General features: G+C 47.0%; 1 protein-coding gene across 2 annotated transcripts in view; it reads right to left on the reverse strand.

Moving 5' to 3' along the window:
* LOC121534131 (insulin receptor-like) overlaps positions 1-19,054 on the reverse strand; it is a 206,675-nt gene that overhangs the window by 12,006 nt on the left and 175,615 nt on the right. The window contains exons 4-11 of one of the 2 annotated variants that reach the window (XM_041840612.2): positions 17,591-17,730; positions 12,931-13,078; positions 12,533-12,744; positions 10,284-10,410; positions 8,443-8,693; positions 6,069-6,236; positions 5,435-5,639; positions 2,796-2,831 (exon numbers count right to left, since the gene is read on the reverse strand). In XM_041840612.2, the coding sequence (XP_041696546.2) occupies positions 2,796-2,831; positions 5,435-5,639; positions 6,069-6,236; positions 8,443-8,693; positions 10,284-10,410; positions 12,533-12,744; positions 12,931-13,078; positions 17,591-17,730 (1,287 nt within the window). The remainder of the gene's footprint in view (positions 1-2,795; positions 2,832-5,434; positions 5,640-6,068; positions 6,237-8,442; positions 8,694-10,283; positions 10,411-12,532; positions 12,745-12,930; positions 13,079-17,590; positions 17,731-19,054) is intronic. The other variant, XM_041840613.2, reaches the window with a different exon arrangement.

Consider the following 19,054-nt stretch of genomic DNA (forward strand, 5'->3'; position numbering starts at 1 on the left):
CAAAAACAGACAGACAGCACCACAAACAGACAGACAGACAGACAGACAGCACCAGAAACAGACAGACAGCACCAAAAACAGACAGCACCAGACAGACAGACAGCACCACTTACAGAGAGACAGAGAGCACCACTGAACACACTCACCCATGAGTCACTACACTACACTTCCAAATAAATACAGACAGTCAGTAGAACAACAGACTGGAGTCACCCAAAATGGCAGCAAAACAGAACTAACCAGGTCTGAACCAGGTCTGTACTAGGTCACGGTGGGTTACAGACAGTCCATTCATTCACGTGGTCCTCTGTAGCTCAGTTGGTAGAGCAAGGTGCTTGCAACACTGGGACAGTGGGTTTGATTCCCGGGACCACCCATTCACAAAATGGATGCATGCATGACTGAGTCACTTTGGATAAAAGCGTCATATCTATATTATATTATTCACTCTACTGCCGGACATAGCAGCACCTGTAAGGGTTAGGGGGAGGGGGGATTAGGAGCTAACTAGTCTGCTACTGTTGTATGTCTGAACTCCTTGTTCTCTTCCTATACCAGAATTACCATGTCTTCCACTCAGACACAGGATTAAACCCCAGCTGAGGTCGCAACGATGTGTGTGTGTGTGCGTCAAGATCTATATCGTGTTTGTTTATGTGTGTGGAGGTCTGAACTGTGTGTGTGTGTGTGTGTGTGTGTGTGTGTGTGTGTGTGTGTGTGTGTGTGTGTGTGTAGCAGTCTAAATGGTGGGGCGCAGGGTGCCAGTCTGCATGAATGCCCTCTGACTCCCACGGATGTCAATGGGCACAGTAATCCCTCCCACCGATGGTAATGGGAACAGTAATCCCTCCCACCGATGGTAATGGGCACAGTAATCCCTCCCACCGATGGTAATGGGCACAGTAATCCCTCCCACCGATGGTAATGGGAACAGTAATCCCTCCCACGGATGTCAATGGGCACAGTAATCCCTCCCACGGATGGCAATGGGCACAGTAATCCCTCCCACGGATGTCAATGGGCACAGTAATCCCTCCCACGGATGGTAATGGGCACAGTAATCCCTCCCACGGATGTCAATGGGCACAGTAATCCCTCCCACCGATGGTAATGGGAACAGTAATCCCTCCCACCGATGGTAATGGGAACAGTAATCCCTCCCACCGATGGTAATGGGCACAGTAATCACTCCCACCGATGGTAATGGGAACAGTAATCACTCCCACCGATGGTAATGGGAACAGTAATCCCTCCCACCGATGGTAATGGGCACAGTAATCACTCCCACCGATGGTAATGGGAACAGTAATCCCTCCCACCGATGGAAATGGGAACAGTAATCACTCCCACCGATGGTAATGGGAACAGTAATCCCTCCCACCGATGGTAATGGGCACAGTAATCACTCCCACCGATGGAAATGGGAACAGTAATCACTCCTACCGATGGAAATGGGAACAGTAATCACTCCCACCGATGGAAATGGGAACAGTAATCCCTCCCACCGATGGTAATGGGCACAGTAATCCCTCCCACCGATGGTAATGGGAACAGTAATCCCTCCCACCGATGGTTATGGGAACAGTAATAAATCCCATGGATGGAAATGGGAACAGTAATCACTCCCACCGATGGAAATGGGAACAGTAATCACTCCCACCGATGGTAATAGCAACAGTAATAAATCCCATGGATGTTAATGGGCACAGTAATCCCTCCCACAGAAAAGGGAGGGGGGGATGGGGGGAGTGTTCCGGAACAGAGCGTAAACAGGGTCAGACACGTCACACAGGGTTGGGGCTAGCTTGATGGCACGCTAGAACACACACGCATCATCATCCAGGGACAATCAAAGTGAGAGCAGGGCAGAGCAGAGCAGGGCCCCTGCCTGAGGGAGAGAGGGAGGGAGAGAGGGAGGGAGGGAGGGAGGGAGGGAGGAAGGGAGCACAGTGTTCCTGTGACTGTGTGAATAACAGATACAGACCACTCACAGTTAGGGCCCAGACACTGTAATCTCCCCCACCCCATCAGCTAGCTACCAGACTACAGCTGGGCTGAAGCAGAAACACACTGACTGACTGCAGGATGATAACACCTCTTACGACTGGAGAGTTAAAGCAGAAGGGCCGGACCGCATCGCTTGAAACCGCGGCAACACAGAAGAGACCAACGCAGATAGTGATTTCCCTCCTCTCAGTTTCCATTATACACATGCCTTCCTGTGGTTAAACGGGGAGGGTGTGTGTGTGTGTGTCGCAGTGTGTGTGTGTGTGTCAGCCCAGGGGCATGTCATGCCATTCAACGGTGCGTCTGAGAGCCAGCTCTGCTTGCTAGTCCACCTGCCAAAGAGGCTCTGGTGCTGACGCAACAGAACGCTACACAGTGAATCGCTTCTAACATATTCCTGGAATCACAATCAAAGGGGAACGGAACTCGTAGAGGCTTTCACTAATTAAACCTCCATCTTCTTCCCAGCTCCACCCACAGCCCTGACGCTCCATCGTCACGCTTGGGTTGAGCAGGCATTTCATTTGTCACACAGAGTGAGAGACATTTTTCCCAGAGCTTTCCAGCAAGGCGAGAACACTGCTAGGTGTGAATGAAGACAAACACAGGATTGGAAGCACACAGGGGAGGTGGGGGAGCGAGCTAGTATAGCCACCCACCCACAAATTAGTGCATCAAATTACGTTATACCACCACTGACACAGAGCTGCTGGTTGTTGTGCTCTGATTGGCTGACAAGGTGAGGGGGGCTGGGTATTAACACCAGCGCTTGAACGCCATTGACTTACCTATTATCAGAGGAGTTGCTTACAGCAGGTGTTGTTCTGGAGGAATGAGAGATCAGCTGTGTTCAGGGTCTACCTGTCATCAGACTGTCTGATACACTTCCCTCATATTAACAGAATAAACTTGTTTTAAAAAATAAATAAAAACGTAACCTTTATTTAACTAGGCTAGTCAGTCAAGAACAAATTCTTATATACAATGACGGATTTACAGCGTGCCGTAGCTGGTAGCCCTCAGTTTCTCTCAGGGTTCCCTGAGCTTTGAGGTCATTTCTGAGGTATAGCTAACTGTTATGTCTTTAGTCCAACACCAAACTGTGACGGTACAACTGTTCTCAAAAACCTGATCTCAACACCTAACTGTGACGGTACTACTGTTCTCATACCTGATCTCAACACCTGACTGTGACGGTACTACTGTTCTCATACCTGATCTCAACACCTAACTGTGACGGTACTACTGTTCTCATACCTGATCTCAACACCTAACTGTGACGGTACTACTGTTCTCATACCTGATCTCAACACCTGACTGTGACGGTACTACTGTTCTCATACCTGATCTCAACACCTGACTGTGACGGTACTACTGTTCTCATACCTGATCTCAACACCTGACTGTGACGGTACTACTGTTCTCATACCTGATCTCAACACCTGACTGTGACGGTACTACTGTTCTCATACCTGATCTCAACACATGACTGTGACGGTACTACTGTTCTCATACCTGATCTCAACACCTAACTGTGACGGTACTACTGTTCTCATACCTGATCTCAACACCTGACTGTGACGGTACTACTGTTCTCATACCTGATCTCAACACCTGACTGTGACGGTACTACTGTTCTCATACCTGATCTCAACACATGACTGTGATGGTACTACTGTTCTCATACCTGATCTCAACACCTAACTGTGACGGTACTACTGTTCTCATACCTGATCTCAACACCTGACTGTGACGGTACTACTGTTCTCATACCTGATCTCAACACCTGACTGTGACGGTACTACTGTTCTCATACCTGATCTCAACACATGACTGTGACGGTACTACTGTTCTCATACCTGATCTCAACACCTGACTGTGACGGTACTACTGTTCTCATACCTGATCTCAACACCTGACTGTGACGGTACTACTGTTCTCATACCTGATCTCAACACCTGACTGTGACGGTACTACTGTTCTCATACCTGATCTCAACACCTGACTGTGACGGTACTACTGTTCTCATACCTGATCTCAACACCTAACTGTGACGGTACTACTGTTCTCATACCTGATCTCAACACCTGACTGTGACGGTACTACTGTTCTCATACCTGATCTCAAACACTTTGTGAATGTAACTCTGCTATAATCACACCTGGGTTCAAACACTTTGGTATGGAGGTACACTCTATATACAAAAGTATGTGGACACCCCTTTCAAATTAGTGGATTCGGCTATTTCAGCCACACCCGTTGCTGACAGGTGTATAAAATGGAGCACACAGCCATGCAATCTCCATAGACAAACATTGGCAGTAGAATGGCCTTATTGAAGAGCTCAGTGACTTTCAATGTGGCACCGTCATAGGATGCCACCTTTCCAACAAGTCAGTTTGTAAAATTTCTGCCCTGCTATAGCTGCCCTGGTCAACTGTAAGTGCTTTTCTTTTGAAGTGAAAACGTCTAGGAGCAACAATGGCTCAGCTGCGAAGTGGTAGGCCACACAAGATCAAAGCGTGTAGGACATAAAAATCATCTGTCCTCGGTTGCAACACTCACTACAGAGTTCCAAACTTCCTCTGGAAGCAACGTCAGCACAATAACTGTTCGTTGGGAGCTTCATGAAATGGGTTTCCATGGCCGAGCAGCCGCACACAAGCCTAAGATCACCATGCGCAATGCCAAGTGTCGGCTGGATTGGTGTAAAGCTTGCCGCCATTGGACTCTGGAGCAGTGGAAACGCGTTCTCTGGAGTGATGAATCACACTTCACCATCTGGCAGTCCGAAGGAAGAATCTGGATTTGGCGGACGCCAGGAGAATGCTACCTGCCCCAATGCATACTGCCAACTCTAAAGTTTGGTGGAGGAGGAATAATGGTCTGGGGCTGTTTTTCATGGTTCGGGCTCGGCCACTTAGTCCCAATGAAGGGAAATCTTAACGCTACAGCATCCAATTACAATCTAGACGATTCTGTGCTTCCAACTTTGTGACAACAGTTTGGGTAAGGCCCTTTCCTGTTTCAGCATGACAACGTCCCCATGCACAAAGTAAGGTTCATACAGAAATGGTTTGTCGAGATCGATGTGGAAGAACTTGACAGGCCTGCACAGGGGATGAATTGGAACGCTGACTGTGAGCCAGGCCTATTTTCCCAGCATCATTGCCCGACCTCACTAATGTTCTTGCGGCTGAATGGAAGCAAGCCCCCGCAGCAACATGTATTGGAAAGCCTTCCCAGAAGAATGGAGGCTGTTATAGCAGCAAAGGGGGAGACCAACTCCATATTAATGCCCATGATTTTGGAATGAGATGTTTTACGAGCTGGTGTCCACATACTTTTGATCATGTAGTGTAACTCTGCTATAATCATACCTGGTTTCAAGCACTTCATTATGGAGGTAACTCTGCTATAATCATACCTGGGTTCAAACACTTCGTTGTGGATGTAGTTCTCGAAGGTCTTGCGGTACTCAGACTCATCAGCCTCCTTTTTGAGCTGGGTCTCTGTTTTGGGGCAGGAGCAGCAGCGGCTTCCTGACCCTGGCCCAGGCTCGTCTGTTTGGTTCCATTTATGCTCCTCTTCAGTGTCCAGGTGGGTGGGTGCCCGCGACGGCAGCTTCATTCCTACGGACAGACAGTTAGAATCCCAACTGTCACATCCCAACTGAATCCCAATGGTCCCAACTGTCACATCCCAACTGAATCCCAATGGTCCCAACTGTCACATCCCAACTGAATCCCAATGGTCCCAACTGTCACATCCCAACTGAATCCCAATGGTCCCAACTGTCACATCCCAACTGAATCCCAATGGTCCCAACTGTCACATCCCAACTGAATCCCAATGGTCCCAACTGTCACATCCCAACTGAATCCCAATGGTCCCAACGGTCACATCTGCACCAAAATAGGGGATGACCCTAAAAACCCCTTTCTCAATGGTCAACAGATCATCAGACAAGACCATCAGATCATCTGACATGATTGATTGATCTTTTCTTAACTGTAATATGAAATAATCATGTGAATAATGACAATCCTCTGTTGTCTCACCTTTCTGACAGTAGTCAAACTTGTAGAGGTCGCTGTCCTCGGGCTGCTGCTGACAGTACACCAGGTAGTGAGTGATGTTCCCGTTGGGGTCCGTGGGGGGCTTCCACTTCAGGATGATCTGAGAGGACGAGTTGGACGAGGAGATGGGGTCCAGCGGCACTGACGGCTCTGAAACAACAACAACATCGTTAGGAGTTAGAGCAGGGTTTGTTGTCAGACTAGGGGCTGGAGGGGACCTATTGGTGGATAACAGCCAGTTTCTATAGTCTGTTATCTAGGATTACGCCGTGTCTGCTAACCATAGAGCTAACCATGTAAACCTACCTTTTAAATGTTTCGCTTAACTGTTTGATTCATTGGTGCTACCTAGTATTATTTATGCTGGAGCAGTATGGGGATACAAATTATACTGGTGTTAATGCCGTTTTTAACCGTGCTGCAGATTTGACCTTGGTGTGGGTAAATACATGTCAAATGCTGCTATTCAAGGTGATATGGGCTGGAAAACTCTATGGCATCACCAGTGGCTATGCATTTATTATTTTTTAGGACTATGTTTGTGACTCAGTAGTAGAATGTTGTAAGGACGGAGGACTATGTTTGTGACTCAGTAGTAGAATGTTGTAAGGACGGAGGACTATGTTCGTGACTCCCTAGTAGAATGTTGTAAGGACGGAGGACTATGTTCGTGACTCCCTAGTAGAATGTTATAAGGACGGAGGACTATGTTTGTGACTCAGTAGTAGAATGTTGTAAGGACGGAGGACTATGTTCGTGACTCCCTAGTAGAATGTTGTAAGGACGGAGGACTATGTTTGTGACTCCCTAGTAGAATGTTGTAAGGACGGAGGACTATGTTTGTGACTCCCTAGTAGAATGTTGTAAGGATGGAGGACTATGTTCGTGACTCAGTAGTAGAATGTTGTAAGGACGGAGGACTATGTTTGTGACTCCCTAGTAGAATGTTGTAAGGACGGAGGACTATGTTTGAGACTCAGTAGTAGAATGTTGTAAGGACGGAGGACTATGTTTGTGACTCAGTAGTAGAATGTTGTAAGGACGGAGGACTATGTTTGAGACTCAGTAGTAGAATGTTGTAAGGACGGAGGACTATGTTTGAGACTCAGTAGTAGAATGTTGTAAGTACGGAGGACTATGTTTGTGACTCAGTAGTAGAATGTTGTAAGGACGGAGGACTATGTTTGAGACTCAGTAGTAGAATGTTGTAAGGACGGAGGACTATGTTTGAGACTCAGTAGTAGAATGTTGTAAGGACGGAGGACTATGTTTGAGACTCAGTAGTAGAATGTTGTAAGTACGGAGGACTATGTTTGTGACTCAGTAGTAGAATGTTGTAAGTACGGAGGACTATGTTTGTGACTCAGTAGTAGAATGTTGTAAGGACGGAGGACTATGTTTGAGACTCAGTAGTAGAATGTTGTAAGTACGGAGGACTATGTTTGTGACTCAGTAGTAGAATGTTGTAAGGACGGAGGACTATGTTTGAGACTCAGTAGTAGAATGTTGTAAGTACGGAGGACTATGTTTGTGACTCAGTAGTAGAATGTTGTAAGGACGGAGGACTATGTTTGAGACTCAGTAGTAGAATGTTGTAAGGACGGAGGACTATGTTTGAGACTCAGTAGTAGAATGTTGTAAGTACGGAGGACTATGTTTGTGACTCAGTAGTAGAATGTTGTAAGGACGGAGGACTATGTTTGAGACTCAGTAGTAGAATGTTGTAAGGACGGAGGACTATGTTCGTGACTCCCTAGTAGAATGTTGTAAGGACGGAGGACTATGTTCGTGACTCAGTAGTAGAATGTTGTAAGGACGGAGGACTATGTTCGTGACTCCCTAGTAGAATGTTGTAAGGACGGAGGACTATGTTCGTGACTCCCTAGTAGAATGTTGTAAGGACGGAGGACTATGTTCGTGACTCCCTAGTAGAATGTTGTAAGGACGGAGGACTATGTTCGTGACTCCCTAGTAGAATGTTGTAAGGACGGAGGACTATGTTTGAGACTCAGTAGTAGAATGTTGTAAGGACGGAGGACTATGTTTGAGACTCAGTAGTAGAATGTTGTAAGTACGGAGGACTATGTTTGTGACTCAGTAGTAGAATGTTGTAAGGACGGAGGACTATGTTTGAGACTCAGTAGTAGAATGTTGTAAGGACGGAGGACTATGTTTGTGACTCAGTAGTAGAATGTTGTAAGGACGGAGGACTATGTTTGAGACTCAGTAGTAGAATGTTGTAAGGACGGAGGACTATGTTTGTGACTCAGTAGTAGAATGTTGTAAGGACGGAGGACTATGTCCGTGACTCAGTAGTAGAATGTTGTAAGGACGGAGGACTATGTTTGAGACTCACTGGTGGCGTTGGTGCGGACGTAGATGATCTTGCTCTTGGCCCCATGGGTCTGGTGTTCGTCTGAGGCGGAGAGCTGGGTCTTGACCATGATGGCGTACTGGGTCCAGGGCTTCATAGGATGGATGAGGAAGCCAGGCTCCACCTGCTCCTTCCCCTCCGTGGCCCGTGGTGGAGGGTCTACGTCAGCTATCACCCAGCTGTTTGAGCCGCACGCGTCCTGGCCATCAAACTCTGTCACGTTCTTATAAGGCCTGGGGATGGAGAGGAGAGAGAGACACTAACATACTAATACTAGAGACGTGACTGTTTCTGTTACTAGCCGGCTACCACCCGCTACTATTAATCTGCACCTTAGAGACTGCTGCCCTACGTACATAGTCATTGAACACTGGTCACTTTAATAATGTTTACATACTGTTTCACCAACTTCACACTGTATTCTAGTCAAGGCTCCTCTTATTTAACTACACACCTTTTCTATTCAACACTTTCGACACCTTACAGCAGGGTTTGGCCCCCCAAGCTTTTGGCCCCCCCAAGCTTTCTGAGCAACAAAAAAAAAAAATTGTATTTTCTTTGTTGGACCTAAAAGACGGTGAAACACCAGGAAATCAGCTCCAAGTGATTTTAATTTAAGAAATATGTTCTCAAATATTCTCACACATAATAGAGAGACGTGATCGTATACAAATGTAAGCAAGGTTTAAACTGATTATGTTTTAGTCAAACATATCTGTTTGAGCTTCTTGCGGTCAATTTGCAAATTATTTGTACTTACACTGGACATAAATATAAACAACATGTAATGTGTTGGTCCCATGTTTCATGAGTTGGTCCCCCCCTTTGCTGCTTTAACAGCCTCCACTCTTCTGGGAAGGCTTTCCACTAGATGTTGGAACATTGCTGCGGGGATTTGCTTCCATTCAGCCACAAGAGCATTAGTGAGGTCGGGCACTGATGTTGGGCGATTAGGCCTGGCTCGCAGTCGGCGTTCCAATTCATCCCAAAGGTGTTCGATGGGGTTGAGGTCAGGGCTCTGTGCATGCCAGTCAAGTTCTTTCACACCGATCTCGACAAACCATTTCTGTATGGTCCTCGCTTTGTGCATGCTGAAACAGGAAAAGGCCTTCCCCAAACTGTTGCCACAAAGACGGAAGCACAGAATCGTCTACAATGTCATTGTATGCTGTAGCATTAAGATTTTCCTTCACTGGAACTAAGGGGCCTAGCCCAAACCATGAAAAACAGCCCCAGACCATTATTCCTTCCCGCCAAACTTTACAGTTGGCACTATGCATTCAAGCAGGTAGCATTTTTCTGGCATCCGGCAAACCCAGATTTGTCCGTTGGACTGCAAGATGGTGAAGCGTGATTCATCACTCCAGAGAACGCGTTTCCACTGCTCCAGAATCCAATGGCGGTGAGCTTTACTTCACTCCAGCCGACGCTTGGCTTGGCTTGGAAACCCATTTCATGAAGCTCCGGTCTAACAATTATTGTGCTGACGTTGCTTCCAGAAGCAGTTTGGAACTCGGTAGTGAGTGTTGCAACCGAGGACAGATGATTTTTACGCGCTACGCGCTTCAGCACTCGGCGGTCCCGTTCTGTGAGCTTGTATAACCTACCCCTTCGCGGTTAAGCCGTTGTTGACCCTAGATGTTTCCACTTCACAATAACAACACTTATAGTTGACCAGGGCAGCTCTAGCAGGGTAGAAATTTGACGAACTGACTTGTTGTGGGACAAGGTCACTAAGCTGCCTCTGGCTACAGAAACAGGAGATCGGCTCCTGCCCTATGGGACAAGGTTACTAATTTACTCATGTATTGTTTCCTACTTACGCCTCTTTGTAGAGGACCATGAAGCCCAGCAGGTCTCTAAAGTCTGATGGCCAGAAGGGTTCCCACTTGATGAGGATCTTGTCCGACTGTGTGCGCACCGTGGTGAAATTCAGGATCTGGGTCTCACCTGGGGACCAAGAAACAGAGACAGACAGAGCTAAAGGAGAGGAGTGATCAGGGCGAATCAGGGAGGTGAGAGAATAGCAATATTGTAGAAGAGGTAACTAAAACAGCTCAGTGCTACAACGTAAATACAGAGTGGACGACTGACCTACTGACCACATTTATCCAAAGCAACTTACAGTCATGCATGCGTGCATCCATTTTTGTATGGGTGGCCCAAGCGGGACTCTAACCCACAATCCTGGCGTTGCAAGCACCATGCTCAACTGAGCCATAAAGGACCATTAAAAACTTGATAGTAAATGTTAACGGTAAGTCACTTTGGGTAAAAGTGTCTGCTACATGACGACTTTATGTCACTCGTTTCAGGAAACTAGGCATATGTCGTGCGTCACTACTTCACAGGAGCGCCATTTTAAAGTAAATTCTGGAACATGTGAACTTTCATGTGACTTAATAACAAACTTGTATGCCATCTGTAAATATTAATAAAATTGTTAAATTACGAGCCTAGTTGGTTTAGCCACGGAAAAAGACAGAAACCTTCCCGCTAGCCATGATTGGCTGAGCTAATGAGTGGGCTGTACATGCCGAGAGATGAGTTCGGATTGGTCTACCATGTAGCACGCTTCTGTCTATAACGTGAGCTGGTCAGTATGTGTAGGTAATCCTTTCTAACGCAACTTTTTTGAAAGATATCACGTAGTAGAACTGCATAGGTGTTGCTCTCCACTTTCTGGAGGACCGAGTTTCTGGCGTTTGATTGCAAATATGCAGATGAGGTCAAAAAGAGAACACACAGAAGGCTGTTGTATAAAATACCAGTCTCCGGATTACATCTTCAAACTAAGGGCAATCATGGCATCCGTGACAGAGAGGGAGAAGCGTCCATCCATGTATACGGGTAAGATAGTCTAGCTAGCTACATTTTCAGATATTACACATTTCTAATTTTGTTAGAAAGTCGTTTTCATTTCAAGTTAAAGTGTACTGTTAGCTAGCTAGCTAACGTTAGCTGGCTGGCTAGCTTGCTAACATTACGTGTATGATCTGTGTAGTAATATTATTCGTATCTCAGAGCCATTTGCATTGCTAGTTATAGCCTAATGTTAGCTAGCTAACATTGAACCTGGTTGGTTAGCTACCTGCAGATTCATGCAGGGTGGTAATGTTACGAGTTGGGAATATGGTTCATTGTTTAGCTAGCTACATGTCTAAACAAAAGACTCCACTATGCAAGTAACTATTTCAATAGAATGTTTATGATGTCACTGCAACAACTGTCGATAGACGTAGCTGGTAAATTCTACTCCGATTTCAGAGCACTCTCGTCTCAGTGTGCCAGAGCGCAGAATAACTGACGAATTTACAAACACTCAACACCCGTTGAATATGGCTGGTGTCAGTAAACATTGGCAAAAAAGCGTAATAAAATTGTTGCAAGCAGCACAGTTGCAGTCACCAACGCTCTGGATAATATAAAAACTGCCAAATCAGCTCTGCTAGGGCGAGTAAAACGGTCAGAGTGAGCTGTTCTCTCATTTGTGTCTGGAAGTAGCTAGCAAGCTAGCCAACGTTAGCTTGGATGCTTGACTGCTGTTTTTAGGGTCAGAACGCTCGGATCAACCCTACTCCTCGGTCAGAGCGTCCAGTGTGCACTTTGAACGCTCTGAGAGCAAAACACTCTGAATTTACGAACGGACAATTTGACAACGCTCTGAGTTTACGAACGCCCAGAGCACACTCTGGCACTCCAGGTTAAATTTACAAACACACCCGTAGTATAAACCAGCCTTTAGTCTTGATATCTTTGGTTGTTTAGTACATGGCCTCACATGTGAATCCTTAAAGAGATGGGTGGGGCTAAAGCTTAAGAGGGTGTGAATGATGCTGAATGGGTGGAGACAAAGAAGAGCTCTCCAGTAGGTACCAAAACATTCAAGGGCCATTTTCTCAAAAGTGAGGTAACAAGTTTATCAGCTTTCAAAGCTGTAGTGTATGATATACCGTTTTCTAGCACTGAGTCTCTACTTTTATCCAAAGTAAAAAAAACACAATTTCAAATTTTGCTACACAAGACCGAATCGAGACATTTTTGTCTAAAGTTCCACGTTGGCTGGTCTTACAGGAGGCCTGGTCTCCATTGGTCCTGCCGATTTCATTCTTGATTTCTCTCTCCTTAGTGCCTGTCACCTCCTCCATCTTGCGGATCTCAGACATGCACAGCTTGGAGTTGTGAAGGAAGAACATGCGCCCCTGGAGGATAGTCAGGTTATGTTTGTTCCAGTCCCACAGCTGACGCAGGTTCTGGTTGTCCAAGGCGTAGAACGAGTAGTTCCTGATAGAGAGAGAGTTTGAGAAAATAAACAAATGAGTCAGCCCTAAAGCAGTAGAACAAAACATTCATATAAATCTGCACACTGGTCTATGCTCCGAAGTACAATGTTAATTCGGACAACGTTTCAAACCCAAATCTGATATGGTACCCTTTTCCCTATATAGTACACTACTACCCGAGACCTACCCGTCTTGGGTCAGCGTCTCTCCCCGGATGACGCGTAGCTTGCGGAGGAAGGAGAGAGAGACGAGGGCGTAGGCTCTCTTGATGGTCAGGTTGCCTGTTATCTCCTCTAGTTGACCCAGGTTAGCCTCCAGCTCTGCTGCTATGTTGTCTGATGTAGAGACAGGAAACAGACAGTCAGTCAATCAGTTAAACCTCTGCTGCTATGAGAGGAAACAGTCAGTTAGTTACTTAACCCCCTAGAGTCGATGTCCGCGCCCCCGCTGAAATATAATTAGCATAATAAAAACATCTCCATAAAAATCTGTCAGTTTAAGCTAGAGGTATCTGTTTTGCGTTGGATGCGTCTCAATCCCTCGCTTCAGCTGATGTCACACTTCCGCATCTGCGGTGAAAGGTGACAGAGCTAGAGCGGTATTTGTTATGAAAGATGACACTCTCACGAACACCATGGTGGTCTCCGTTTTGCTCTACGACCACCACAAGTGACTTGGGACTCGTCTGAAGTCGATACAGACGATCTGCCAACTTCTGTCTGTAGCGTCCGGACGGTTTGGGCTACACACTAATGTGACCCCTCTGTGGAAAGGTGAGACTCTCACAAACACGTACATGTCGGTTGTTTTACTCTAGACGTGTCTGAAGGTCCCCCGGTACCAGTTGAAAAAATGAATGGAAGTATACAGTGCCTTCGGAAAGTATTCAGACCCCTTAACTTTGATGAAAACCTGCTCCAGAGCGCTCAGGACCTCAGACTGTGGCGAAGGTTCACCTTCCAACAGGACAATGACCACTAGCACACAGCCAAGACAACGCAGGTGTGGCTTTGTGACAAGTGCCCGGACTTGAACCCGATCGAACATCTCTGGAGAGACCTGAAAATAGCTGTGCAGCGACGCTCCCCATCCAACCTTACAAAGCTTGAGAGGATCTGCAGAGAAGAATGGGAGAAACTCCCCAATACAGGTGTGCCAAGCTTGTAGGGTCATACCCAAGAAGACTCTAGGCTGTAATTGCTGCCAAAGGTGCTTCAACAAAGTACTGAGTAAAGGGTCTGAATACTTTTGTACTCCAAGCGGGCTGTCATGTGCCTTTTACTGAGGAGTGGCTTCCGTTTGGCCACTCTACCATAAAGGCCTGATTGGTGTAGTGCTGCAGAGATGGTTGTCCTTCTGGAAGGTTCTCCCATCTCCACAGAGGAACTCTGGAGCTCTGTCAGAGTGACCATCAGGTTCTTGTCACCTCCCTGACCAAGGCCCTTCTCCCCCAATTGCCCAGTTTGGCCGGGCGGCCAGCTCTAGTAAGAGTCTTGGTGGTTTCAAACTTTTTACATTTAAGAATGATGGCCACTGTGTTCTTGGGGACCTGCTGCAGAAATGTTTTGGTATCTTTCCTCAGATCTGTGCCTCGACATAATCCTGTCTCTGCGCTCTACGGACAATTCCTTCGACCTCATGGCTTGGTTTTTGCTCTGACATGCACTGTCAACTGTGGGACCTTATATAGACAGATTTCTGCCTTTCCAAATCATGTCCAATCAATTGAATTTACCACAGGTGGACTACAATCAAGTTGTAGAAACATCTCAAGGATGATCGATGGAAACAGGATGCTCCTGGGCTCAATTTCATGTCCCATAGCAAAGGGTATTTTTTAATGCTAATTTTTTTTCGCTTTGTCATTATGGGGTATTGTGTGTAGATTGATGAGGGGGGGGAAAATAATTTAATCCATTTTAGAATAAGGCTGTAACGTACCAAAATGTGGAAAAAGTGAAGGGGTCTGAATACTTTCCGAATGCACTGTATACATCTCCCCCGGCTTAGACAGGGATTAGACTGTAATGGGTTAACCTCTGCTGCTATGAGAGGAAACAGTCAGTCAGTCAGTTAACCTCTGCTGCTATGAGAGGAAACAGTCAGTCAGTTAACCTCTGCTGCTATGAGAGGAAACAGTCAGTCAGTTAACCTCTGCTGCTATGAGAGGAAACAGTCAGTCAGTCAGTTAGTTAACCTCTGCTGCTATGAGAGGAAACAGTCAGTCAGTTAGTTAACCTCTGCTGCTATGAGAGGAAACAGTCAGTCAGTTAGTTAACCTCTGCTGCTATGAGAGGAAACAGTCAGTCAGTTAGTTAACCTCTGCTGCTATGAGAGGAAACAGTCAGTCAGTCAGTTAGTTAACCTCTGCTGCTATGAGAGGAAACAGTCAGTCAGTCAGTTAGTTAACCTCTGCTGCTATGAGAGGAAACAGTCAGTCAGTCAGTTAGTTAACCTCTGCTGCTATGAGAGGAAACAGTAAGTCAGTCAGTTAGTTAACCTCTGCTGCTATGAGAGGAAACAGTCAGTCAGTCAGTTAGTTAACCTCTGCTGCTATGAGAGGAAACAGTCAGTCAGTCAGTTAGTTAACCTCTGCTGCTATGAGAGGAAACAGTCAGTCAGTCAGTTAGTTAACCTCTGCTGCTATGAGCGGAAACCGTCAGTCAGTTAACCTCTGCTGCTATGAGAGGAAACAGTCAGTCAGTCAGTTAGTTAACCTCTGCTGCTATGAGCGGAAACAGTCAGTCAGTCAGTTAGTTAGTTAACCTCTGCTGCTATGAGCGGAAACCGTCAGTCAGTCAGTTAGTTAGTTAACCTCTGCTGCTATGAGAGGAAACAGTCAGTCAGTCAGTTAGTTAACCTCTGCTGCTGAGAGGAAACAGTCAGTCAGTCAGTCAGTTAACCTCTGCTGCTATGAGAGGAAACAGTCAGTCAGTCAGTCAGTTAACCTCTGCTGCTATATTGACTGATGTAGCGAGAGGAAACAGTCAGTTCAGGTAGTGGATGAGGTGAGTTTCAATTACTTTCAATATAAAGCATTTTGAACACCTGGAAATATCAATAAGAGAGTCCGTTAAGTGACCAAATTATATATTGGGTAGTGGGGTGGTTGGTAGTGAGGGTGGTTGGTAGTGAGGGTGGTTGGTAGTGAGGGTGGTTGGTAGTGGGGTGGTTGGTAGTGGGGTGGTTGGTAGTGGGGTGGTTGGTAGTGAGGGTGGTTGGTAGTGAGGGTGGTTGGTAGTGGGGTGGTTGGTAGTGGGGTGGTTGGTAGGGTGGTTGGTAGTGAGGGTGGTTGGTAGTGGGGTGGTTGGTAGTGAGGGTGGTTGGTAGTGGGGTGGTTGGTAGTGGGGTGGTTGGTAGTGAGGGTGGTTGGTAGTGAGGGTGGTTGGTAGTGAGGGTGGTTGGTAGTGGGGGAGGGTGGTAGTGGGGTGGTTGGTAGTGGGGTGGTTGGTAGTGGGGTGGTAGGTAGTGGGGTGGTTGGTAGTGAGGGTGGTTGGTAGTGAGGGTGGTTTGTTGGTTGGAAGTGAGGATGGTTGGTAGTGAGGGAGGGTGGTAGTGAGGGTGGTTTGTTGGTTGGAAGTCAGGATGGTTGGTAGTGAGGGTGGTTGGTAGTGGGGTGGTTGGTAGTGGGGTGGTTGGTAGTGAGGGTGGTTGGTAGTGGGGTGGTTGGTAGTGGGGTGGTTGGTAGTGGGGTGGTTGGTAGTGAGGGTGGTTGGTAGTGGGGTGGTTGGTAGTGGGGTGGTTGGTAGTGGGGTGGTTGGTAGTGAGGGTGGTTGGTAGTGAGGGTGGTTGGTAGTGAGGGTGGTTGGTGGTGGGGTGGTTGGTAGTGGGGTGGTTGGTAGTGAGGGTGGTTGGTAGTGGGGGAGGGTGGTAGTGGGGTGGTTGGTAGTGGGGTGGTTGGTAGTGGGGTGGTAGGTAGTGGGGTGGTTGGTAGTGAGGGTGGTTTGTTGGTTGGAAGTGAGGATGGTTGGTAGTGAGGGAGGGTGGTAGTGAGGGTGGTTTGTTGGTTGGAAGTCAGGATGGTTGGTAGTGAGGGTGGTTGGTAGTGGGGTGGTTGGTAGTGGGGTGGTTGGTAGTGAGGGTGGTTGGTAGTGGGGTGGTTGGTAGTGGGGTGGTTGGTAGTGGGGTGGTAGGTAGTGGGGTGGTTGGTAGTGAGGGTGGTTGGTAGTGAGGGTGGTTTGTTGGTTGGAAGTGAGGATGGTTGGTAGTGAGGGAGGGTGGTAGTGAGGGTGGTTTGTTGGTTGGAAGTCAGGATGGTTGGTAGTGAGGGAGGGTGGTAGTGAGGGTGGTTGGTAGTGAGGGAGGGTGGTAGTGAGGGTGGTTGGTAGTGAGGGAGGGTGGTAGTGAGGGTGGTTGGTAGTGAGGGAGGGAGGGTGGTTGGTTGGTAGTGAGGGTGATTGGTAGTGAGGGTGGTTGGTAGTGAGGGTGGGTGGTAGTGAGGGTGGTTGGTAGTGAGGGTGGGTGGTAGTGAGGGTGGTTGGTAGTGATGGAGGGTGGTAGTGAGGGTGGTTGGTAGTGAGAGTGGTTGGTTGGTAGTGAGGGTGGTTGGTTGGTAGTGAGGGTGGTTGGTTGGTAGTGAGGGTGGTGGTTGGTAGTGAGGGCGGGTAGGTGGTAGCGAGGGTGGGTGGGTGGTTGGTAGTGGGAGGGTGGTTGGTGGTGAGGGTGGTTGGTTGGTAGTGAGGGTGGTTGGTTGGTAGCGAGGGTGGTTGGTTGGTAGTGAGGGTGGTTGGTTGGTAGTGAGGGTGGGTGGTTGGTAGTGGGAGGGTGGTTGGTAGTGAGGGTGGTTGGTAGTGAAGGTGGTTGGTAGTGAGGGTGGTTGTTTGGTAGTGAGGGTGTACTGTACTTACTTCCTCCTCGGATCTTGATGACCAGGCTGCCGTTGAGCACGGTGCATCCTCTCAGAGCCTGGGCTGCTGTCACAGAGTCTACTGTCTTCACCCCCGCACACATCTTAGGACACAGGCCCGCGCACGGAGTACAGTTCAACCTGCAGAGAGGGAAACACACACACACACCCGTTACGGAACACTGTCACACCCATTACACATGGCGCCGTCACAATAAGCTAGCTAATAAGGAAATGGAATTTAATCCAAGAAAAGGAATGAAATAACTTGTCTGTGTGATCCAAAATCAGTGCTGTCAAGTTTGAGATATTCCTCAAGACATGCCCAAACTTTAATGTTATTTCAGGCCCACGTCACTTCATTACCCAACAGGTGAACAACGTCCCCAGAACAGAAACACTTTCTCTTGTCACCTCTATATCAAAATGCCTTGGATGTTTGTGACGGCCCTACCTCACAGGAATGGAATAGGACGGAAGGCATTTGGCACTGGGACGAGTAGGCCCGTTCATGCTCTTCTGAAAAGAAGGAATTTTACAAGAGGCGCGGACAAAGGAGAAAAGAGGTTGAACTACACTACATCTAAATAGGTATGTGGACACCTGCTCGTCGAACATCTCATTCCAAAATCATAGGCATTAATATGGAGTTGGTCCCCCCCTTTGCTGCTATAACAGCCTCCACTCTTCTGGGAAGGCTTTCCACTAGATGTTGGAACATTGCTGCAGGGACTTGCTTCCATTCAGCCACAGGAGCATTAGTGAGGTCGGGTACTGGTGTTGGGCGATTAGGCCTTGGCTCGCAGTCGGCGTTCCAATTCATCCCAAAGGTGTTTGAGTGTTCAAACACTCATCAAAACAGTATCGTGCTTTTTAAAACTCATCACACTGTGATCGATCAATTTGAAGAAAGAAGTTCAACAGCAGGTTGAAACTGAGTGGAAAACATGGTCGTGTTGGATGTTGTTTCAAAGCCTGGACAGTGCTTTCTAAGGTGAAGATTAATTCAAAACAGAGCTTATGCATAGGCCTATACAGTGCCTTAGGAAAGTATTCAGACCCCTTGACTTTTTCCACATTTTGTTATGTTACAGCCTTATTCTAAAATGGATTTAAAAATAAATATCCTCAGCAATCTACACACAATACCCCATAATGACAAAGTGAAAACAGGTTTTTAGAAATGTTTGCCAATTTATAAAAATTACAAAACAGAAATACCTTATTTACATAAGTATTCAAACCCTTTGCTATGAGACATGAAATTGAGCTCAGGTGCATCCTGTTTCCATTGATCATCCTTGAGATGTTTCTACAACTTGATGGAGTCCACCTGTGGTAGATTCAATTGATTGGACATTATTTGGAAAGGCACAAATCTGTCTATATAAAGGTCCCACAGTTGAGAGTGCATGTCAGAGCAAAAACCAAGCCATGAGGTCGAAGGAATTGTACGTAGACTGCA

This window comes from Coregonus clupeaformis, chromosome 20, assembly GCF_020615455.1.
Source record: "Coregonus clupeaformis isolate EN_2021a chromosome 20, ASM2061545v1, whole genome shotgun sequence".
Lineage (NCBI taxonomy): Eukaryota > Metazoa > Chordata > Actinopteri > Salmoniformes > Salmonidae > Coregonus > Coregonus clupeaformis.